This window comes from Neofelis nebulosa, chromosome 6 (genome assembly GCF_028018385.1).
Source record: "Neofelis nebulosa isolate mNeoNeb1 chromosome 6, mNeoNeb1.pri, whole genome shotgun sequence".
Classification (NCBI taxonomy): Eukaryota; Metazoa; Chordata; class Mammalia; order Carnivora; family Felidae; genus Neofelis; species Neofelis nebulosa.
The window spans coordinates 146,367,639-146,392,406 of NC_080787.1; the positions used below are offsets into that span (position 1 = coordinate 146,367,639).

Here is a 24,768-nt window from a genome sequence, read left to right on the forward strand (position 1 = left end):
TTAAAATTTTAATCAAAGTAGCCAAGTTAACTACTTTAATAATTGAATTTCCCTTTAGCAAATGTAGTGGAGGTTGAGCAGAGGTAGATGTTTGAGAGCTTAAGATCAGCTTTTTTGGGGCCCTACCATCCCTGGTGTCAAGGGCACAGTTAATGTCAATTTGTAGCCTTGGAGTTGGGTAGTGATAAACAGGTGCTCCGGTTCTAATCCAGCAAACCCCCCAGGTAGGTGAGTTGCCTCCAGGCACCCATGGCAGGGGCTGTCAGGCCTCTGCTTCACCCTTTCCAGTGTTCCAGGTTCCTATTGGAGACAGCCCCTTTCGCTAATAGACCCGTCTCCTTGCTAGGAAGTTCTCTTTCATAGTAAACATCAGGTTGCTTTTATTTGTGCTTGAGTCTCCTAGTTCTGCCCTAAGGTTTTTTTTCCCGGTTTTCTCAAAATATTTTTTATAGCTCATTTGGGATGATCAAAAGTTCTAGACCAGAAGTTTCAGCTTTCTAATATGAAAAATTTGAGCATTCCTCACAAATACGGTAATTTTCCCAGAATGAATAGGTGTTCCCAGACAGCAGGATTGTCAAATGATTCTGCCCTACTTTGTTTTTAGAGAAGGGAAACAACATCGGGCTAGGAGTGGAAGTCCCTGGTTCCTGGCCCCTGCTCTGCCTCTTGCTGATTGGGTACTTTGGGCCAGTTAATCTCTGAACCTCAGTTTCCTTTTCTGGTAAAATGGAGATGATAATGCCTGCTCCAGGCACCATTCCATGGGATCCTTTTGTGGATCACATCCTTTTCTGGTCTATCCATTTTCTTCCAAGTATAGGATGTTCATTCCCTTGGTTTAGAATGGAATATTTTGAATCATAAATATGATTTAGCTGGAGCTTAGATGACACAAGGTATGAAAAGAACAGAAGATGCTTTCTGGCGTGTCTTGAAACTCCATGAATATGGTGGGTTGACAATTTAGTGTATGCATTTCTGTATTTATTGTAGAGACTGGGAAGAGTTTTTAAGAAATTTAAGAATAAATAAAATGTATGAATTATCGTGGAAATACACAGATTTGTCGGTTTAAGTTAACACTGCATATGTCTAGTACAGGTCTGTGTGAAGATCTTGATTTGAGTTGGGATCCTTGTTACAAATTAGAATCACATCTAAATGCAAGGAGTGGGGAATATCATTTGCTAACAATGATGACTTAAGAATTTAATGACTTGCTGAAAAAAAAAAAGAATTTAATGACTTGCTAATTTTTATGGGATTAGTGCTTTTTATTCAGAATACTAATTTAAAATCAAAGTGAGACAACCCTACACCTGTTAGAATTTAACCCATTCTTCCATTTTCAGTTTTTTTCACTTTATCTGTCTCACCACTTCAAAAGTGTGTTACTTATTGAGAAATTCATTCTAAGGTATGCAGTGGGATTGTTTCACAGTTGTTATTCGGGAAGTAATAAATATGAGTAAAAGGAAATACTAATATGGTGTTTTAATTGACATTGGTACATGTGAAACTGGTTTTAAGCTTTCTGTGTAAGTGTGTGAGTCCTGTTTTACAAGTCATATTTAGTTCTATATGGTAGCCAGTGTTTCTTTAAACTCATGTCTTTTTTTTTTGATAAAACTCTCACATCCTCCTTTAATATTATTTGAAATTTCAAAGGAAATGACTAAAATTCTATTAAAGCATATGTATTATATTTCAGTAGCAAATTTTTAAAAAAGCAAATCAAAGCAATTATACTTAATATGCTTTTTCAGATCCCACAATCCCTCCCTCCCCCCAGCCTTGCCCCTAAATCTTAGGATTCTGGTATATTCCCCATTCCTTTTTTGAAATGCACTGCCTGGCACATAATTGTACGATTGAATGAATACTAACTAAAATACAACCTTAAGCCTCAAGAAGAATGCTCTTAGTACTTTGTGTATAATATATGTCACAGATATCTGATATCTATATAAAGTATACATATTATGAAAAGAATAACAGTTTTAAGTGGCTTTCCATTACCAGTAGGAGGAAGTTCAAGACCATTAGCCTTTCTATTGAAAGACACTATTGGACCTGACTTAATACTTATGAAATTTATACCAGGGGAGCAGGTATTATATTTCCTTTGTTTATATCAGAGGGGTACAAGGATCAATTAAGAAAAGCTGGGATTTGAACACACAAGTGCTAAGTATTCCCAAATGTTAATGTTAGTCATTTCAGTAGGTGTAGCATTGTCTCACTGTGCTTTTAGTTAGCATTTCTTAGCGACTAATGATATTGAGCATCTTTTCATATGCTCATTTTCCATTTGTGTATTTTCTTTGGTGAAAGGTCTTTTCAACTCTTATGCCTTCTAGAAAAGATTGGGTTGCTCTTATTTTTGAATTTTAAGAGTCAAACCCAAACAAGGTCTGTTACATGCACTGCATTAGGTTATATGTTGTTTTTTTTTTAATCTTTTAATCTGTACGTTTCTCAGTCCTTTATTGTTTTCCTTGCATTAGGAAAACCCAGAACAAGAGAAATTCTGTACGATAAGTGGATTTTTACTAATGATACCCCCAGGAGATTATTTCATATGTTTTTCTGTGTTCCATATTTTTTAAATGTTTATTTTTTAAAAATTTTTGATGTTTATTTTTGAGAGAGAGAGAGAGAGAGAGAGAGAGATCACAAGTGGGGGAGGGTCAGAGAGAGAGGGAGACGCAGAATCCAAAGCAGGCTCTAGGCTCTGAGCTGTCAATAGAGCCTGATGCAAGGCTCTAGCTCACTAGCTGTGAGATCATGACCTGAGCTGAAGTTGGACTCGCAACCACTGAGCCACCCAGGCGCCCAGTGCTTATTTATTTTGAAAGAAAGAGCGTGCATGTGAGCCCAAGCAGGAGAGAGAGAGAGAGAGAGAGAGAGAGAGAGAGAATATGAATATGAGAATCCCAAGCAGGCTCCATGCTTAGCATGGAGCCCAATGCAGGGCTGAATCCCACAACCTCGAGATGATAACCTGAGCCAATATCAAGAGTCAGATGCTTAACTGTGAGAGCCCCCCAGGCACCCCTCTCATGCCATTTTCTAATAAAAGGAACCAGGACTCCATGGAGAAATGTGTAATTCAAGGACTAGAACAGGAAATATACGTGATGGATCTGGGGCATCTTGCAGTGTCAGAACGTAAGGTGGTGCTTAACAAATAAACACACACAATGATGCGGATATGACAGGGGGATATAAGAACCACCCAAAAGAGCTCCTAGTGGCCAAAGCTGGAAAAATTTGGGCAATAAAACAGATGAAGTAATATCAGATTATAACCCAAACTATAAAGTAAATATCCATGTGTCTATACTGATAAAATAACTAAATAAATAGAGAAGAATAGGCAAATCTCCCAGGCAGAGGAGTTATAAATAATTTATGTAGATACCCCTTTCTCAGAGGTGGAGCATAATTCACTGCTCCTTAAGTGTAGGCTGCCCATGGTCAGTCACTTCCTTCCAAAGAGTACAGTGTGGAAAGGGGGAAGAGTAACTTGACAGTGAACCAAGTGTTCAACCAGGTGAGCAAAGTTCATGTCAGCATTGATACATCCTATTGAGAGTGTGCACCAATGATGTGATGTGATGTGATGGGAAGGGCAACCCTTAACTTCAGCCTAGCATGGGAAGACATCAGACAAATCTCACCTGAGGGATATTCAACAAAATACTTCATGAGCCCTCCTTAAAACTGTCAAGGTCACCAAAAACAAAGGAAGTCAGAAAAACTGTCATAGTCAAAAGGAGCCTAAAGAGACATGGCAATGAAAATGCAATATTCTAGATGGGATCCTGGAATAGATAAAGGACACTAGATTAAAACTAAGAAAAGTTGAATAGAATATGGACTTTAATCAGTAGTGATAGGTCCATATTGGTCAGTTAATTGTGACAAATATACTACTGTAAGAGATTAATAATCAGGGACTGGGTGGGGGAGCATGTGGGACCTCTGTACTGTCTTTGTGATTATTCTGTAAATCTAAAACTCTTCTAAAATTTAAAAGTTTATTTAGAAATCTAAAAAGTTGCTTACACTTTGGCCATAACTCCAAGAGCTAATATTTATATAGTGCATCAGTGTCTTCAGACGCATTTACAATTCCTTTCTTTGAGTTTCTTCCCTAGTTTCTAGTTTAGACAAGGGAATTTTTTTTATGAGCATTAAACTCACATCTAAAAACCACGTAGGACCTAGTACCACTGTTAAAACAGAACTGGGGTGGTAATAAAGATCAAGCAAAGAGTGATGTCTTTGGCACTGAGTTTTTCATCAGTTTATTACTTCCCCACCACATAGGGGATGTGAGCAGTATGTGAGACTTGCCTTATCCTGGGGATCAGCACCATGTCTCTGCCCAGACAGCCCCCTCCCCCGCAATAGCTGAGGAGCCTGAGGGGCAGGGAAGGGAGTCTGCTTTGCTCTCTAGGACTCATGCAGCAGATGGGGGTCGTTCACATGAGTGGAGAGCACTGAGGAGAAGCAGCCGTACAGGAAAACCAGTCCAGAGAACCATTAGGGATGTGCTAAGTTTGTGTTGTCTTTTAGGCATGCAAGTAGGGATCTCAGATAGGATGTGGAGTAAGGTATTGAAGGTAAGAATTTGGAGGTCTTCAGTGTTTGGATCTAAAGATGAGACTAGCTCAGTAGGAAGTCAGGGTAGAGAGAAGGGTCGCAGCTGAGCCCTGGCGCTCGCCGGCAGAGGTCAGAGGAGCAAGAGCTAGCAGAGGGAAGACTGGAAAGACTAGTGGAAACTACATGTAGTGGAATACTGTGAGTACTGGCTGCCACAGCTCACAGCTGACACTTGCCCCCCTCCCCCCCCCTCCGCCCCCATTACCAGCCAACAGCCAAGGACTGACACCCAGGGGAGCACAGAGTCTGCCTCTTGCCTCAAAGTGGGACCACCTGTGGTGCAGTTCACACCCTAGAGCTCTCCTGGGACCAGGTGCAGTTGGCCGGTCCCCAGCCAACACCCCTTTCTGCAAGTGCTCAGGAGAAACCACAGTAAGCCATTAAGTAAGTGCACAAGAATCCCTTTCTCAGGCTCTAACTGCAGACACCAAATAAGGAAGGTTTTAGAGGAGTGAGGGAAGCACCCTAATAAGTGTTAGCTGGCTGTTGTTCCTCCTTTTCCCACCACAACACCTCCCCTTTCCAGACAGCATGGGCTCCCTCGGTGTGTATGCTCTCCCCACAGCGAGACTGCTCTTCCAGTCCCCTGCCTGCTGTAAAGGATGCTGAGTCTGGGCTGTGTCCGAAAGGAGGAGGCCAGCTCCTCTGCAGAGGCTCAGGAAGTGATGAGGGCACAGGGGCTGGAGGAAGAGGCCAGTAGAAGGGTCTGCCTACCAGATGTAGGCTGTGACATTGTCACAGAGGAGGGGACACTGAAGCGTGCATTGATGGAAGTCCTGCAACTTCAAGGCTTAACATGGGAGAGGCCCGCTCTTTGTATGGGGTTCAGCTGTCCAGTTTTATAGCCTCTTTTCAGATCCATCGTAAGCTGTGGCTGCCTCTCTGTAGCCTCAGGGTTGCCTCGCACTGGGGGAGCTCTCCAGGTGGGCAGGCCCTGCAGAATTCACTTTTCAAGCCACAGCAAGTGGCCAAAACGATAAGAAGAGGAAGGCAACAGAATTATGTGAATTTTACCCTGAGTTGGTCAGATCTTTTGGCCAGCCAGGATCAACCGCCTTCCCCATCTGCCCCGTTCTTCTGGGACTGCAGGGTGTGCTTGGCCAGGGCACTCCTGGGCCGTCCCTCTCTCTACCCTCACAAGCCTTGCATTGGTGGTGTTGCAGATGCCTAGTAATGGCTCCTGGATCCATAAGATTTTCATTTCTTCTGGGAGGAAATCATGGAGGCAGGTATAGTTGGTGGAGGCAGGCCATGGGCCCAAGTCCTCATTTGCCCTAAGCACAGTGGAGGAGAGCAGAGAGATTGAAAAGAACTTGGTATATCTTATTGAAGCATAAAACTAAAGTTCCAAGCTGGAGAGAGCTATAAAAGTCTGTGGAGATAAATAAAAATCAGAAACAAGATAAATAACTTTACACCTGTTAGATTGGGAAAAATTTAGGAGTTTGACGCTATTGAGTATGGTTAGGATATAAGGCAAAGGTAAAGTGCTGACAGGATGTAAACTGTTCTGCTGTTGTTGGAAACTAACCTGGTGAGGTCTGTAAAGGCAGAGCCCACACATGCCTGTAATCCAGTTACCCCGAGCTGCCCTTGTGCACAGGAGGCTTGCAGCAGAATGCCCGTAAGCAGCATTCTAAGTAAAGGCAGGAAGGAAACAGGAAGGCACCCTGTTTATCAGCAAGGGAACCAGTAAATAAATTGTGGTGTATGAATACAGTGGCTACCATGCAGCAGGTAAAATGAATGAGTTAGAGCTGTCCGCAGGGGTGAACTTCACTATGTGACACAGAGTTGAAGAACACGGTTTTTTAAAGCTTAAAAACATGCAGAAATGTTCGTTTATAAGCTGGAATATGGATACATGGAAGGTTATTATCCCAGTTACCCTTCTTTGGTGTATGTTAACATTTTTCTGTAATATTTAAAATGTAAAAAGGAACAAAATAATAAAGTGAGGATACATACATATAATATATAGGTATAAAAATGCATGTTAATTGAAAACATGAACTACCCAAGAAAGGGGTTTTTTTTTCTTAGAAGAGGGAGGGCTGAGATGTGGGAGGAATACACAGGGGCTCTCAAGTAGTCCTACTGGTATCTTCCTAAGCTGAATGGGGAGAACACTTCGAGGGGAATTTTTTAAAAACTTGTACATAGGTGCTTTGTCTCTCTCTGTCCCAAAAATAAATAATAAAAAAAAAAAACGTTGAAAAAAAAAAAAAAAAAGGGGCGCCTGGGTGGCGCAGTCGGTTAAGCGGCCGACTTCAGCCAGGTCACGATCTCGCGGTCCGTGAGTTTGAGCCCCGCGTCGGGCTCTGTGCTGACAGCTCGGAGCCTGGAGCCTGTTTCGGATTCTGTGTCTCCCTCTCTCTCTGCCCCTCCCCCGTTCATGCTTTGTCTCTCTCTGTCCCAAAAATAAAAAAAAAAAAAAAAAAAAAAAAAAAACGTTAAAAACTTGTACATAGGTCATAAATATTGCCCAGACCTTTTTTATTTTTTAAATTTAAAAAAAAGTCTAGGGAGATTTGTACCTTCTTTTAGCTTTCCTTTTTTCTTTTCTTTTCTTTTGCCCCCCAGCTCTACCTTTTTAATCTGTAAAATGAGGAGTTTATAGTAATGGTAATATCTCCTTCTGAGATACTTAAAAGAGAAAGTAAGATAATGTATGTGAAAAGGATGCAAACTATTGATTATTATTATTATTATTGCTAAAAGAAGTTGTTAAAATTTCCTATCAAGGGAATATGAGAAGCTGGAATATGTTCATTGTGGGAAAATCAGAAGATGTAGAAAAATTCTAACAAAAATTGTAATCCATCAACACTAATGCTTTAGTTTATTTTTTGGTATGATTCTTTTTTGTATCAGAACTAGAACTTGTTGATAAAAGTTATTTCTCATAACATTTCTGCATCACAGAGGAATGATGGCAAGAATACATGCTTATTTTTTTTTAATTAATTAATTTATTTATTTTGAGTGACAGAGAGCACGTGTGTGCATGGGGTAGGGGCAGAGATGGAGATGGAGAGGGAGATAGAGAGAATCCCAGGCAGGCTCCATGCTGTCAGCCCAGAGCCCAATGTGGGACTCAATCTCATGAGCCACGAAATCATGGCTTGAGCTGAAATTAAGAGTGGTGTGTTTAACCAACTGAACCACCCAAGTGCCCCAAGAATGCATGCTTATTAAGAAAGAAAAAGTGAGGTGCCTTGTCCAAGCATTGCATCAGGTGTTCCTTGAGGGCAGGGCATCTCTTCTGTCTGGGTGTGGCCCTGTTATCATACCCAGGTGGTGCTGAGTGATCAATGTTCATGGGCCAGTCTGGTTGACCTTGGTAATGGAGACAAGTGCCTGGAATAGGCAGGGACACTGGGGCTCTGGCCTGAATGCTGACCCACCTTGCACCTGCTGTGTGACCACAGGCAACCCACTTCGCTGCATTAACCTCCCTTTCCTCATCTATGAGACTGAATGGTTGTGTTAGCTCTAAATTGGCTAAAGCCAATAACTACTGTCTATACCAAGAATACTTATGTGAGAGTAAGTAGGAAATGACGCTGGAAAAAACATGCTAGTTCACCATGGTAAGGGCTTTGAAACCTCAGTCAGTAGTGTTTCCAGTAAAATTTCTACTCAGAAAGTGGCAACTGAGATGGGATGGAACAGGATGGAAGTTAGAGTCATTGAGAGTATTATTTCCACTGGGTTTTGAGGTGTGTATCGATCGGTGTCTGGAAGTGGTCAGGTGATGAAGGTGCTAAGTGTCGGGTTTCCTACAAACTGTATTTTTAGCGTGGCAGTTCAGAGCATTTTATATATCGCTTTTGTGGACGACTTGCTGCTACTTAGCAGATGAGATGGCTGGGCATGGTTATTTTGCATTTACATCAGGAGACTTGGTAGAGTCCTTTTTTCAAACATTAGCCCTGCTTGATTATATAAACTCTATCCAATTAGAAGATGTATTATTTTCCAACAAGAAGATTTGGAAAACATCAAGAAGAAATGTGTAGTTCTGAGTTTCCTGCAAAGTGTCCTGGAGAAGCTGGGACTAAGAAGGTCATCCCCCGACACATTCTGGTTCAGAACCATTTAGAGGCACTGTGGTCCCTGAATTCCAGGGTTCTGACCTCAGACCTGTGTTCTCTGAATTCCTTTATTGTCTCTAGTCCATTTCCGTCTTGGAATTCTTTTTTTTTTTTTTTTTTTTTAATTTAAAAAAAAAAATTTTTTTCAACGTTTTTTATTTATTTTTGGGACAGAGAGAGACAGAGCATGAACGGGGGAGGGGCAGAGAGAGAGGGAGACACAGAATCGGAAACAGGCTCCAGGCTCCGAGCCATCAGCCCAGAGCCCGACGCGGGGCTCGAACTCATGGACCGCGAGATCGTGACCTGGCTGAAGTCGGACGCTTAACCGACCGCGCCACCCAGGCGCCCCCCGTCTTGGAATTCTTAATCAACAACTTGAGCTGAATGAATGAATGAGGACTGGATTTGTGAACATTTAAGTGAGATAAATACGATTATGTGGGAAAAAAGCTGAAGTTTTTTTCCAAATATGGTCAGTGGACTAAACAAGAGAAACTTCTCAAACTCAATAAGGAAAAAAGACAACCCAATTAAAAAGGGGCAAAGGATTCGAATAGAAATTTACATAAATGTCCAATAAGCACTCGAAAAGATGTTCAACATCTTTAGCCATTAGAAAAATGCAAATCACAATCACTTCACATCCATTAGAATGGCATACTAAAAAAGATGTAATAGCAGGTATTGGAAAGAATGTGGAGAAACTGGAAACTTCTCCACCCATTGGTGCTGGGAATGTAAGTTGGTGTGGCCATTTTGGAAAATAGTTCCTCAAGAAGGTAAACATAGAATTATCATTTGACCCAGCAACTCCACTCCCAGACATATACCCAAGAAAAGGAAAACATGCTAATACAAAGATTTGTACAGAAATGTTCATAGAAATATTATTCATAATAGCCAAACAGTGGAAACAACCCAGATGTTTATCAGCTGGATGGATGGACACAGTGTGATGTATCCACACAGTGGAATATTATTTGGACGTGTAGAGGAAATAAGTATTGATATACACTTACAACATGGAAAAATCTTGAAAACATTATGCTGAGTGAAAGAAGTCAGACACAGAAGGCCACGTATTATATGATTCCATTTATATGAAATGTCCAGAATAGGCAAATCAGTAAAGGCAAAAGGAAATTAGTGATTGCCTAGGACTGGAGGGGAGTTTTGGGGGTTGATGAAGATGTTCTAAAATTTATTGTGATGGTTGCACAGCTCTGTAGCTACACTAAAACCACTGAATTGTACATTTTAAATGGGTGAATTGTATGGTATGTGGATTTTGTCACAATAAAACTGTTACCTGAAAAAAAAATCTCATTTGAAACTGATCTTAACATCTTATTGTTGAGAGAGAATATTCTAAAATTCTACAGAAATACAGCTAATCATCATTCAGGAATAGTTCAGTTTAGAAAGATTTGTGGAATGCCCACTGTGTGCGTGGCACAGGCCTGATGAGGAGCTCAGCCGGTGAGGAACTGAGATGTTTGAGGGAGCAAGTGTAGGCAGGCATGAACAGTGTAGAAGGTCCTGCATTAGTGGCAAGAGGGAGTGGTTGGAATATCAGGGAAGGAATTACCACCGGTGTCAAGGGGCTGAAGCGTATTTTAGGCCAAAGGTGCCAGGAAGTGTGTGATGCTGTTGATTTTTTAGGTACAAAATTGGGTGGGGAGTGCAAGTGGCAGGAGGTGGGCCTGGAAAGAGGGACTGACTTTCCGACTGTTTATTTTCTATCAAAGAGGAAACTACGTGTCGGTACTATGCTGAACCAGTCTCTGTATTTTGGAAGTTTTAGCTCATCCTTGAATAACGTGGAGCTCTCCCTGATTGAGTGTTGGCTGTGTGCCTGGCACCGTGCTAAGGTCCTTTCTCCACTACTCCTCACACACTTCAGAAGGATGTGCTGCTGTTACCCCAAGCGCACAAGAGGACCCCCCTTCCCCTCCCCTGTCCAGTGGGTCAGCAAGTTGCCGTGGTGAATGGCAGGGCCAGGACTCCGGTCCTGAGCCGGCACTCCTGCCACAGCACTTCAAGGACCTCTGTGCTGGTGGGCGTCAGTCTGGAAAGCCGCTGTGCTTCTATTTCAAGATGCTTTTGGCTTTTTCTTAGAGTGACGAAATGTAACTGAAATTCATAGCATTTCTTAAACTCATTTTGTTGTACTAAATGTGTCTAAACTTAAATTGGCACAATTAAACTTATTGCTCTTTCACTTAGTGACAGAATTTTTTAAAAACCTGTATGGTAATAATCATAGGGGTTTATTGAGCTATTTGTATTTAGCATTCATTCCAATTACATTCTTTTTAGGTTGAGAGAAATATTACTGAACTTTGGTGATACTGGTCGTTCACTGAGGTGGTTTCCTACATATTTCTATAAAATATAATTTTATTTGTATCTCCCAACACCATTTATTTATTTTTTATTTTTTTTAATTAAAAAAAATTTTTTTAACATTTTATTTATTTTTGAGACAGAGAGAGAGAGCATGAACAGGGGAGGGTCAGAGAAAGAGGGAGACACAGAATCCGAAACAGGCTCCGGGCTCTGAGCCGTCAGCACAGAGCCCGACGCAGGGCTCGAACTCACGGACCGCGAGATCGTGACCTGAGCCGAAGTCGGACGCTCAACCGACTGAGCCACTCAGGCGCCCCCTCCCAACACCATTTAAAGGGTTTCTGTCTGAAAAGATGAACATCCTTGAGATGGGTTAACTGACATTTGTTTGTTCTCCCTAAAAATAGGCAGGGTGTAGGAAATGAAATGACTTATTTAGAGCACTAGATTATATCCCAAATAGACTTTCAGCAGACCTGCCCCATATTTTAAATGTACATTTGTCTACTTTTAATAGTCCTCAATAAGTGTCTATTAGCAATAACTATAAAATGATAAAGTGTTCATCTAACATTGGAGAGAGTGACAGGCTGGCATTTTTTTGAGTAATTAAAGACCTGCATCGATACTTAGCTTATCTTCGGACTTTTTAGTAGAACACAGCACCCTGAGAGCCCAAGTTCTTTTGTGCTCAGACTAAACAGGAGCCCTGTTTCCTTTGAACAGGAAGGGGAGCTCTGCCTTAGAGTGCCCGGTAGGAGGCACAGCACCCTGCCACATGATGCGGGCATGTGGGCGATGGGCTCCCCATTGGTAGTTTCTCGGCGCTCTGGGATGTCCTGACATTGCCAGCTGGACTGGAGGGATTTGGAGAACAGGAAATAAGCTGCTGGGAGATAAGGCGGGCAGCTATGAATTGTAGATGAGAGAGGAAATGAGAATTCTAATCCACGGAAACAACGTTAACAGTTTGACTTTATTTTTAAATGAAGAATCATTGGAAAGATTTCTTTCTCTAAATTAGGGCAGCTACCTGCCTATTCTGTTGCACCGGTTAGAACTCACAGCAAAGGTGTGGGAATGGGACTACCTTTCTGCTTACTGCTGCATCTGCGCTGATTACAAATTACAAAATTTTGTAAATTGATCAAGAATTACAAAAACATGAAGCCTGTGAGCCTTTTGTTTATTCAACAACTACTGCGTTGTCAGAAGACCAAGAAATCTCTAGAGTGAAAAATAACTTTTTTGCCTTTGCTCTTTTGTGTCTGTTTCATGCTATGACTCTGCGGGCTCTTTTCGTGAAGAAGAGGGTTTTTATTATTGAGGTTAACTTAATATGCAACCATGCCTGGCAATGGATGTTAAAGGAAGAAAGGCAGAAGTACAGAAAATGTTATTAAGCTTTATTTTCTAAAATACGACACCTTGTCAAATGTTATTTACAGGGAAGATCATAGCAGATGAATGGTCTCTGTGTTAACTTAAGGAAATCATTTAAAAACTGGTCAGTTGTGAATATCATGTATTTAGTTGTCATATTCCATCCCGTGGTGGCCATTCTGAAGTACATCAGTGATTGTGGACTTGAATGATGAATGTGTGTCTTATAAAGGGACCAAAATGTAGCTGCATGCACATTAGTGGATTGCAGTGCTTGGGCCAAATCACTGGATCTGAAAGAGGTTTATGAAGTTGGCCTTTATTGACTAGAAATTCTAAATTTTATGACACATTGAAAGACTTCGGTTGTTGATGGTACTGGTTTTTTTAATTAGATCAGTATTTTTTTTAATCTTCTTTGATTTTTTATTTTTTTATTTTTTTATTCTCAAGTTAGTTAACATACAGTATAGTCTTGGCTTCAGGAGTAGAACCCAGTGATTCATCTCTTATATATGAGCACCCAGTGCTCATCCTGAAGAGTGCCCTCCTTAATGCCCGTGACCCATTTAACACCCCCTCCACTCCCATGAACCCTCTGTTTGTTCTCTGTATTGAAGACTTCACTCATACGTGGGATTTGAGAAACTTAACAGATGAACATAGGGGAAGGGAAGGAAACATAAGGTAAAAACAGAGAGGGAGGCAAACCGTAAGAGACTCTTACATAGGGAGTTTTTAAAACTGGACTTAAAAAAATGAATCTGGGTTTGTTTCCCCCTCCACCTGTGTTGAGTTCCCCTCCTGTGTATGTTCACAACTCTGAGTGCACATAGAGCAGCGCTGTGTTCTGTTTAGTGAACTGAACTCCACGAGCACAAAGATGTCTTAATCTCCATCCTCAGCACCTGCAGTTCATAGTAAGCAGGCAGGCAGAGTTGGCTGTTGTTAAAATGCCTTTGGGCATTGAAAAGAACCTTCTGGACATAGTTTTCAATAACCTTTTTATAGTTCAAAGATACGGATCATAACTTCTAATTACATAGTACTCTTTGGCACAATACACTCAGAATTACTGTCGTGTGTCAGTATTCAAAGGTGAGCCTGCCCCTGTCCCCCTTCCGCGGGTGCACAGCTCAGTGGGGAGGCGTGCACGTGGACCAGTAGTTATGGTGGATGGTGCACGTGCTGCACTTGCAGAGCGTGAGCAGAGTGGGGCAGCCGGTCCAGCAAAGAGAAAGCAGGACGGCGTGCCGTGGGCGTGGGTGGCGTCAGCATCCGTGAAAGCAGACTCTGGCGTGGGAACCATCAACGAGGTAAGATCTGCCGGGTGATTGCCAGGCTTCCAAGGAGTGCAGCCTCACAGCTGTCTTTAATTTTTTGCAGTTTTAAAAGAGAGCTACAGTGTCTTTCCATTTTAGGTGGGCAGTAATTTCTTCTTGGATTTTATTATGCATCTCACAACAAGTGCTGATGCCACCAACTGTGGCAGACCAGGGCTGGGGGGCCCTCCAACTCTCTGATACCTGAAAACCAAATTAAAGACTTAAAATCAGGCATGCCCTTGGCACAGGTTTGAGAAGGGACAGGACTTTTGTGTTAGCCTGTGGTTTGGACACAGGTGGGTGTGAGAAGGGGTCTGGACATTGCAGAGGTCCTTGACAGTCTGTCCTTGGCCTTGCTTGCTATTTTTTTATTTTATTACTGTTTTCTCAATGTTTATTTATTTATTTTGAGAGACAGCACGAGTGGGGAAGGGGCAGAGAGAGAATCCCAAGCAGGCTGTGTGCTGACAGCGCAACTCGATCCCACAAACCATGAGATCATGACCTGAGCTGAAATCAAGAGCCAGACACTTAACTGAGCCACCCAGGCGCACCCCTCCCCGCCTTGCTTGCTATTTTAGAATTTGGGGAATTCGTTTACTGGGTGTGAAGTCCTGGGGGGAGACAGGGGATTCAGATCTTTCTTATGAACAGCAGCTGCGCGTTGGGTGGTTAATGACAGTGCTCATTTGACTGTCACAGATCCGTGTATGTCTGTGCATCCGTGGATGTGCTGACCCCCAGATGGATTTTTAGCTTCCTGAACATGGGGTCCGGTCTTCTCCATCTTGGCATTGATCATATAGTGTCACACAGCCTGAACCTAATAAGTACCAACCACATGTCTGACCAATCGAATGAATTCCTCACGATCACCAGCATGGACCAGTCAGGCGACACTCATTTACCACAGTGAAGGCAGGGTATTGGTTTTGTGGCTCATGGGCACCCAGGACCGCTTCATAGGCCTGTGTCCTTACAGGTTTTATTGGGCTCTTTGAGTCCTGTCCTCAGTCTCCTTGTGCATTTACCTAATCCCACAGACCACCTCCCAGAGGGTCCACCTTTTGGGTGAGGGAGTGATAGTCCAGAAAGACGGGTGATTTGTCCAGGTTCACAATTTTTAAATTAAAAAATTAATTTGTCATACTCACAAATGTTGAGGCTTATAATTTCATATTTCCTCTCTGATAAAGTACTAAGTAGCTTAGACGTTTCAATGATTTTTTCTAAATTATTTAGATACTGAACTATTCTTGTACTTGTGAGAGGCAGGACTGAGTCCAGATGGGCTCTGGATCCTCTGCTTTTCTAGCAACGGGCATTTTTGTGTCACGGTTTATGGTTTGCTCAGGGCTATTTTTCAGGAAGCCTCGTCATGGGAGTCCCATTCCCTGAGTCTCTGCCACCTGTGGGCCATGCCCTGTCCCCTCTCCTAATCCCCACACCTGCCCTCAGCCATTCATTCCCCTTGACCGTGCCTCCTCTTTAGTTCTGAAATCTTGTCTCTTTGGAGACATACTCCTGGCCCTCTGCTTGAATCCCTGTGGTAAATATCTTCTTGGCTGTTTTCTAGGTTGTGCTGGTGAGGTGGAATGAGCCGTACCAGAAGCTGGCCACGTGTGACGCAGATGGAGGGATATTTGTGTGGATTCAGTACGAAGGGAGGTGGTCCGTGGAACTGGTCAATGACCGAGGGGCTCAGGTGAGTGGGCAGAGCCGCTCCCAGTGAGACATTGCTGGAAACAGAACACAGAGATGGAAACTCTTTCCAGAAACCGGTAGAGTAAAAATAAATGAAATAGAATCCTGCTTTTCGTTCCCCTCGAGTATATCACTTGATGAAAAGAGAAAGATCTTACTTCTTTATGCAACTATTCTGCTGTTGTGAAAACTCTCCAAGTTTTAAGCTTTAATTAAATCTGTGAAATCATTTTTTTACCATTCGTTGTTGTGATTACATGTTAAATTTGGATCCTCTGAAGTGCTTACGGCATATCACTTTTGTGCTCCCTTTGAAAGGTACTTGCTGTGTGTTGTAATCTTCATAGTTCTCTCCAAGGGAGCTCTTGTGAGCCATTCTCACAACCTGCTTGTCAAGCTGAGTTTTTAACACTCTCTCTGTCAGGTTTCAATTAGCGTGGCCACCTGTTGTCACCCCTCAGCTCTTCCTTTCTCATACAAATTTGTCTCTGCTCTGAGGAAAACAGGTGCTCCAGGGACTCCCTGCTGAGCTGTGCTATTTTTAAACCTGCTCCATAGATTCTTCTGGCTTATGGTACAGATCTGGCTCTCCCACCTCCCCCCTGTGATGATGGGCCACATGGAGCTCCTCTTCTCGGTTGCTTAAGGACACAAGTCCCATCCCTGGGATTTGACCGGAAATTGTGGCTTTGGAACCAAGTCCTCAGGGGACCTTTCTCCATGAGGGCTTTCTCAGACTGTTTTACCACTCCAGGGATGGTTTCCCTGTGACTGCCTTTCTATACATTGCTCAGGAAGTGGATTCTCACCCTCTTTTCCCCCATCTATTGCTTAAATAAGCTGCGAGACCCCCAAGTTTGAAAGATACACCAGTGAAGCGAAATGACAGAAAATTGCAAGGAACAAAGATACTATTAGCGGTTACTGTTACAGCTAAGGGTCTTTGTATGTTGTCATCACAGAAGACAAATCTACCACTAGGTAAAATAGAACATTCTTTTTTGTGTGAGTTTATTTATTTGGTAGAGTAAATGTAATAATTTTGACTGACTCTGAAAAGGCCTTATGAATTCCCTGTACACCTCCATGGAGTGAAGAAAGGAAGAGGTATATTCTGCCCTCTGGTGACTGACCAGCCATTCTGAAATAGAGCCACAGCTGGGGAAATCTCCATGACCATGAGAAGTTCATGTTACCTAGAGGGGAGACATTGTGGTCAAGAGCATGAGCTCTGGAGTCAGACCACACGAGTCTCACTCCATTATTTCTTAGTAGGAGATCCTTCATTCTCTGTGCCTCAGTCTTCTCATCTGTAACATAGGGACTCACATGGTACCTGCTTAGAGAATCACTAGGGGGATTAAATAAGATTAACCGTAGAAAGCACTTATAACACTGTTGATGATCGTTTTTCCCCACATACTGTTCTTGTGCCTGTCATATTATGAGGTACTACTACTTTGTAACCCCTGACCACAGAACATACCTGCCCGTAAATAGTAGCCATAATGTCATCACCAAAGACTAGCTTCAGGCCTTGAGGCAGCAAGTCTTGATGGCTTTCTGTAAGGTGGAGACTTCTCTGAATTCACCCATAAGGGTCTCTGGAATGCTATAATTCTCCCATCCACCAAAGCGTGAACTCTTTTCCTTAGGCCCAGTGATTGAATTGGATGTGTCTTCAGACTTTGGATGACTACAGTTCTCTAAAGCATTACTCCGAGAAAGACCTGAAGAGGAGCTAGGACAAAGTCCAACTAAGTGCTTGTCTTTACCATGTGTTCTCTGTCAGTCTTCCCAGGAACCCCATTGAGCAGATGCTGTTCTCTGTTAATAGAAGAAAAAACTCAGGTCAGGGAGGTTGAGCAAGTTGCCCAGGAAGTACATGGGTGGTAAAGCAGAATTTGAACCCAGTTTTGAATCCAGAACACTCTGTCACACTATCTTCTTCTCAGACAAGAAACTTTTTTCTCTTTTAGCAGAATTGCATGTATTCATAGTATATCCAGAAGAGCTCAGACTCCATTACCATCAGAGAGTCTAGCCCCACCAGCCAAGCCTTGCTGTCACCACACTGTTTTCTCCTGAAAGCAGCCTCTCCCGGGACGAAACCTTCTGTCATCTCCATATAGCAGCTGTGTGGTTTCCACCGTCACCATATCCCTCAGCTTTTCTCTTTATTGAGAATTTGGCATAAAAAAGCATTTTAGACACAGGAAAGGGAGAATGAATTCAGACCTGGAGGTGAATGAACTTCTATGGACCATAGAACACCGGAACCTCCTGGAATCTCACAAATGCCTGCCCCTGCCATGTTCAAAAGTAATCACTATATCTATGATATGATCTAGATTTATATATAATTTTGCTGTCTGGAACTCTGATCCCTCAAACCTCGAAACCCGCTAAGCAGTTGTCAGCAGTAAACACATCTGGGAAAGGTTTCGCGTCTTTGAATTGTGTTGGCATCAGAATTTATCTGAGCAGAGAAACACCGTGCACTGGCGATGATGAATCACTGATGGAGGAAGTAGTGGCTGGCTGCACCTGACACAGAACCTGGTGGGAGGAAGGACAGTTTCGTGGCTGGGAAGACGAGGATCCTTGAAATCTGCTCGGAAAAAAAGAATGCTTTTTAGAGGAACTGACAGGTGATCCACGTCGCCCAGCGTGACTTGTACTGTCACAAAGGCATCAGACATTCGGCAAAAGCTAAATGATGCTTTAACAACTTCTTTTTCAGGAAATGATTACGAGTCCTTTATTTCAAAAGTGAGTCTGGAACAGTGTGTGCATTATTGTGTAAGATCAGTCACCAGGTGTGGCCGTGTCCCGCACAGGTACTGGCCACTGTGGTGAAAGCTGCCTCGGGCTGAGGTCTGACCAGGCTGGTGCCAAGACACAGTTAATCCACGTCTGACAACACGTTCCGTGAGGCAAGAGCCCGCAGGCCTGTGCCACTGAAAGGCAACTAGGAGGGCGGCTTCCTGCTTATTTTCTTTACAGCACTGGGTATCAGTTCCCTTGTTTTTGTCTTTCCAGTTGTGGTATATTTTTACCACCTGTGCTGACCTAATTCAATAAACCCAATTCATTCATGGAAACATCTTTTGTTATCATTTTCTGTGACTGCAAGACTGGTGGTGTCTTGGCGAAGCTTCTTTTCACTGGCTAAACTCTTCGCCCTCTACTAGGATGTTTTTCTTTTTAGTACGGATCTCTTCCAGGATAAATGAGTCAGAATGCTTGTAAATAAGTAGCACTACACTTGAAAATTGAAAAAACCTTAAATTTTATTGCAGAATTCATGGGTTGTCTCTAGAAAATGTTTTCAGTTTTTAAGAAAAACTACACAGTGTAGTTAGTTGAAACATAGGGTCAGTGAAACCAGGGTCCCGAGTTCACCCTAGCAACCCGCTCTTTTCAGTAACCTCAGGCCAGCTGTTCAAGAGCTGTCTTACAAATCCATGCCGTTGTCTCGGTGGGGACATGCTAACCACTGAACACCAACCTATAACCTCTGCTGGGAAAACAGCAAATGTTCGTGTCCTTTTGGTGTTTGTTCATTTATTTTATTTTTATCTGAAATGTGATATATCCAGTAATGTCACCGATTTTAAAGCAAGTTAAACATTTCCAAGTAAAAGCAACCTATAACACTTTTATGAATGAAAAGGTAGACGTAACTCTAGAGATTACCAGGTAATCAAAGGTAATGAAAAGATGCCTAGATAATTCACTGGGAGGAAACAATAGTCTTTTTTTTCTATTGAGTTGTAATCGGCATATAATGTTATATTAGTTTAAGTATACAATATAATGATTTGATATTTGTACAAACGGTTGACCTTTGAACAACTGCAGTTTGAACTGCACAGGTCTCTTTACACATACATGGGTGTTTTTTTTCCCCCAACAAATACAGAACAGATGGAAGGGGCAGGGCAAGCTAAGATGCTGGAGTGGTAGCAGGACCCTAGGCTTGTCTCATCCCTCAAACACAGCTAGGTAACTATCAGATCATTCTGAACACCCAAGAAATCGACCTGAGGGCTGATAGAACAAAGTGCATAGCTAAAGGGAGAGAAGAGGCCACATCCAGGAAGGTAGGAAGTACAGAGACATGGTTTGGGGGAGAAATGGGGAGAAGTGGATTGCGGCGGCTGCAGAGGGGAGGGAGCCTTGGTCGTGGAGAGAGGTGAGAAAGAGAGAGAGGGGAAGAGGAGTACACAGGGGATCACACAAGGAAAACACTTCCCCAGAGCCATTGGTTGGGAAAATGAGAGGCTGATTTTCGTGAGTTTTTGCAACCAACTCAAAGCCTGGAGTTTCAGAGGTCCGTGAAGTGGCTAGGATAGAGCCCTGAGAGCACTGCCCTGCTCCTGGAGAGAAGGCAGGCAGGTAACTCGGGGGCAGATGGCATGGTGTGCGGATTGCCTAAGATTCACAGGGAGAGACTGTTCCCCCTTCTTGGAGCACATCTGTGAGTGGTGGCATTGCCCCTCTGGGGACAGAAGAGCCCGGCGGGTGCCATTTCCCTCTCCCACCCCTCAGCATAGGCTCAGAGACACCTGCTGAGGGTAGCTAACCTGGACACTGACTGTTTAACCTGCTTTGCTCCAAATCCTATGCCCTTGCACTCTGATATCAAACTGCCCTTCTGGGTCAAACCTGCATCGGTCCCAGGGCAGCAAGACCCTTCCCCGGAAGAGCAGTGCAGGTAGGTCCCTGTCATGCCAGGTCCTTAAAGTTTGGAATTTAAAATTTTTATTTTTGGGAGAGAGATAGAGACAGAGTGCAAGTGGGGGAGGGACAGAGAGAGGGAGACAGGATCCAAAGCAGGCTCAGAGCTGTCAGCACAGAGCGCAATGTGGGGCTCAAACTCACGAACCATGAGATCATGACCTGAGCCAAAGTCAGACGCTCAACTGACTGAGCCACCCAAGTGCCCCTAAAGTTTGGAATTTTAAAAGTCAGCAGATTTGGCTGGAATAGAGAGCCCAAAGTGCACTGTGCTGCCCTAGGCAGGCAAGCAACCTGGACACAGTGTGAAAACAGTGATCTGGAAAATGCCTAGGAGACACGATAGGAAATTATTCACTCTTCTGAGAGGGCTTTCCTGAGAACAGCAAGTATGGACCACCCCCCTCTTGGAACAAAGGACCTGGCTGGTGCCATTTCCCTCCCCTGTCCCTCAGCATAAATCAACTTCACTGAAAAGCACAGCACCAACACTGGCTGACTAACCTGCTTAGTCAGCCAGCCCTGCCCCTGTGCTCTGCAAGTGTGCCTAAGGATCAGTGCAGCGGGCCCCTTCCCCAGAAGACCACCAGAAACCCCCACTTGTATCATGTCTTCTGACCATAGAGTTCTACAAGGCTTCAGTTCTAGTAGAAGTAGCATCAGGTCTCATTTAACAAACAGACCAGGCACACCTAGTTCAGACTGGCCACACTATGGCCAAAGTCCAAACACTGCCCATCTACAGAGGAGAGCCTCTGTAGCTGACTGACCTGAGGGATAGAGAAGCCAGAACGCAGCAGCAGACTACATGCAACACACACCAGAGATACTTCCTGAAGCGTTAGGCCCTGGACATTACGTGACCTCTTCATAAAGCCATTACTCTCAGGAATAGGGAACATAATGAGCTTTTCTAACACAAAAAAGAAGACAGAGACCTAGACAAAATACGAAGACAGAGGAATTCATCCCAAAAGAAAGAACAAGAAAAGGTCACAGCTAGAGCTGTAAACAAAACAGATCTAAGTAATATGCCTCATGCAGAATTTAAAGTAACAGTCGTAAGGATACCCTACCAGGCTTGAGAAGAGTATGGAAGATACCAGGGAGACCCTTACTGCAGAGATAAAAGAGCTAAAATACAATCAGGCAGAAATGAAAGCTGCAACATCTAAGATTTGAAACTGACCAGATATAATGACCACAAGGATGGAAGAGTCAGAAGAACAAATACGTGATATAGAAGATAGAATTATGGAAAATAATGAAGCTGAACAAAAGAGGGAAAGAAAAACTGTGGATCACAAGAGTTGACTTAGGGAACTCCATGACTCCATCAAACATAATAACATTTGTGTCATAGGAGTCCAGAAGAAGAAGAGAGAAAAAGGGGCAGAAGTTTTTTTTGAAGAAATCATAGCTGAAAACCCCTCTAACCTGGGGAAGGAAACAGACATCCAAATCCAGGAGGCACAAAGAATTCCCAACAAGATCAACAAAAGCAGGCTAACGCCAAGATATATTGTAGTTAAGTTTGCAAAATACAGTGATAAAGAAAATGTCCTAAAAGCAGCAAGACAAAAGAAGTCCCTTACTCACAAGGCAAGTGCTATAACATTGGCAGCAGATCTTTCCACAGAAACTTGGCAAACCAGAAGTTCAACCCACTGAATGGGAAAAATCTGCAGCCAAGAATACCCTATCCAGCAAGACTGTCATTCAAGATGGAAGGAGAGATGAAGAGTTTCCCAGACAAACGAAAACTAAAGGAGTTCATGACCACTAAACCATCCCTGGAGGAAATATTAAAGGAGACGCTTTGAGTGGGAGGGAAAAGACCAAAAGTGACAAAAGACAAGAGAGGACCAGAGGAAATCTCCAGAAGCAGCAACAAAAAAAGTAATAAAATGGCTCTAAGTACATATCAATAATTATGCTGAATGTAAATGGACTAAATGCTCCAATCAAAAGACAGAGTGTCAGAATGAATTTAAAAAAGACCCAACTATATGCTGCCTACAAGAGATTTGAGACCTAAAGACATCTGTGCATTTAAAGTGAGGGGAGGGAGAAATATTTATCATGCAAATGGATGTCAAAAGAAAGCCAGAGTAACAATACTTACATCAAACAAACTAGATTTAAACCAAAGACTGGGGTGCCTGGGTGGTGCAGTTAGTTAAGCATCCGACTCTTGATCTCGGCTCAGGTCATGATCTCACGTTTCTTGAGTTCAAGCCCTACATCAGGCTTTGTGCTGATGGTATGGAGCCTGTTTGGGATTCTGTCTCTCCTTCTCTCTTCCCCCTCCCTGCTTATGCTTTTTCTCTCCCTCTCCCTTCCTCCTTCCTTCCCTCCCTCCCTCTCTCACTCTCACTCTCTCCCTCAAAAGTAAATAAATAAACTTAAAAACCAACAGACTGTAACGAGTTGGAAAAGGGCACTAGATCATAATAAAGGGGACTATCCAACAAGAAGATCTAACAATTGTAAATATTTATGACCTCAACTTGGAAGCACCCAAATATATAAAACACTTAATAACAAACATAAAGGAATTCATTGATAATAATACAATAATAGTAGGGACTTAAACACCCCACTTATAGCAATGGACAGATCATCTAAACAGAAAATCAACAAAGAAACAATGACTTCGAATAACACACTGGACCAGATGGACTTAACAGATACATTAAGAACATTTCATCCTATAGCAGCAGAATACACATTGTTTTTGAGTGCACATGGGACATTCTCCCGAATAGATCACATACTGGATCACAAATCAGCCCTCAACAAGTACAGAAAGATTGAGATCATACCATGCGTATTTTCAGACCACAACACTATGAAACTTGAAGTCAACTACAAGAAAAAAATTGGAAAGATTATAAATACATGTAGGTTAAAGAACATCCTACTAAAGAGTGATTGGGTTAAGCAGTCGTTCTTTAAGTAATGAAAACACCACACTCCAAAACTTTTAGGATGCAGCAAAGGCAATCCTAAGAGGCAAGTATATTGCAATATGGTCCTACCTCAAGAAGCAAGAAAACTCTCAATACACATTCTAATCTTATACCTAATGGAGCTAGAAAAAGAACAACAAATGAAGCCTAAAGCCAGCAGAAGGTAAATAATAAAGATTAGAGCAGAAATAAATGATACAGAAACTTAAAAAAAATGGAGGAACAAATCAATGAAACCAAGACCTGGTTCTTTGAAAAAATTAATGTTAACTGATAAACCCCTAAGCCAGTCTTATGAAAAAGAAAAGAGAAAGGACCCAAATAAATGAAATCACAAATGAGAAAAGAGAAATAACAACCAACCACACAGAAATACAATAAGAAAATATTATGAAAAATTATATGCCAACAAATTGGACAATCTGGAAGAAATGGATAAATTCTAGAAATATAAGCAACCAAAAGTGAAACTGGAAGAAATAAAAAAAACTTGTACAGACTGATAACCAGTAGAGAAATTGAATCTGTAATCAGAAATCCCCCAACAAACAAAAGTCCAGGGCCAGATGGCTTCAAGGGAATTCTACCAAACTTTTAAAGAAGAGTTAATACCTGCTCTTCTCAAACTATTCCAAAAAATATAAATGGAAGGAAAATTTCTAAACTCATTCTGTAAGGCCAGCATTATCCTGATTCCACAACCAGACAAAGACATCACTAAAAAAGAAAACTACAGGCCAATATCCCTGATGAACATGGATGCAAAAATTCTCAACAAAATACTAGCAAATCGAATCCAACAGTACATTAAAAGAATCATTCATCATGATCAAGTAGGATTTATTCCTGGCTGCAAGGATGGTTCAAGATATGCATTAATTAAAGAAAGGGTAAGAACCATATGATCCTCTCAAAAGATGCAGAAAAGCATTTGACAAAGTACAGTATCCATTCATGATAAAGACTCAGCAAAGTAGGTTTAGAGGGAACACAATCCTCAATGAGGAAAACCTGGAAGGTTTTTCCCTAAGGTCAGGAACAAGACAGATGTTCACTCTCACCATTGTTATTTAATATAGTACTGGAAGTCCTAGCCTCAGCAGTCAGACAACAAAAGAAGTAAAAGGCATCCAGATTGACAAGGAAGATGTCAAACTCTTACTGTTTGCAGATGACATGATGTTCTATATGGAAAACCCAAAAGACACTACCACAAAATTGCTGGAACTGATATATGAGTTCAGTAATGTCACAGGATACAAAATCTGTACAGAAACCTGTTGCATTTCAATGCACCAATAATGAAGCAGCAGAAAGGGAAATCAAGGAATTGATCCTATTTACAATTGCAGCAAAAACCTAATATACCTAGGAATAAATCTAACTAAAGAGGCAAAAAGATCTATACTCTGAAAAATTATAAAACACTGATGAAAGAAAGTGAAGATGACAGAAAGAAATGGAAAAACTTTCCATGCTCATGAATTGGAAGAACAAATATTGTTAAAATGTCTGTAC

At 42.2% G+C, this 24,768-nt stretch overlaps 1 protein-coding gene across 3 annotated transcripts in view; it reads left to right on the top strand.

Annotated features, from left to right (window-relative positions):
- TULP4 (TUB like protein 4) overlaps window positions 1–24,768 on the top strand; it is a 243,174-nt gene that overhangs the window by 145,343 nt on the left and 73,063 nt on the right. For all 3 annotated transcript variants that reach the window (XM_058735765.1, XM_058735767.1, XM_058735768.1), the window contains one exon: window positions 15,408–15,536. In XM_058735765.1, coding sequence (XP_058591748.1) covers window positions 15,408–15,536 — 129 coding nt within the window. The remainder of the gene's footprint in view (window positions 1–15,407; window positions 15,537–24,768) is intronic.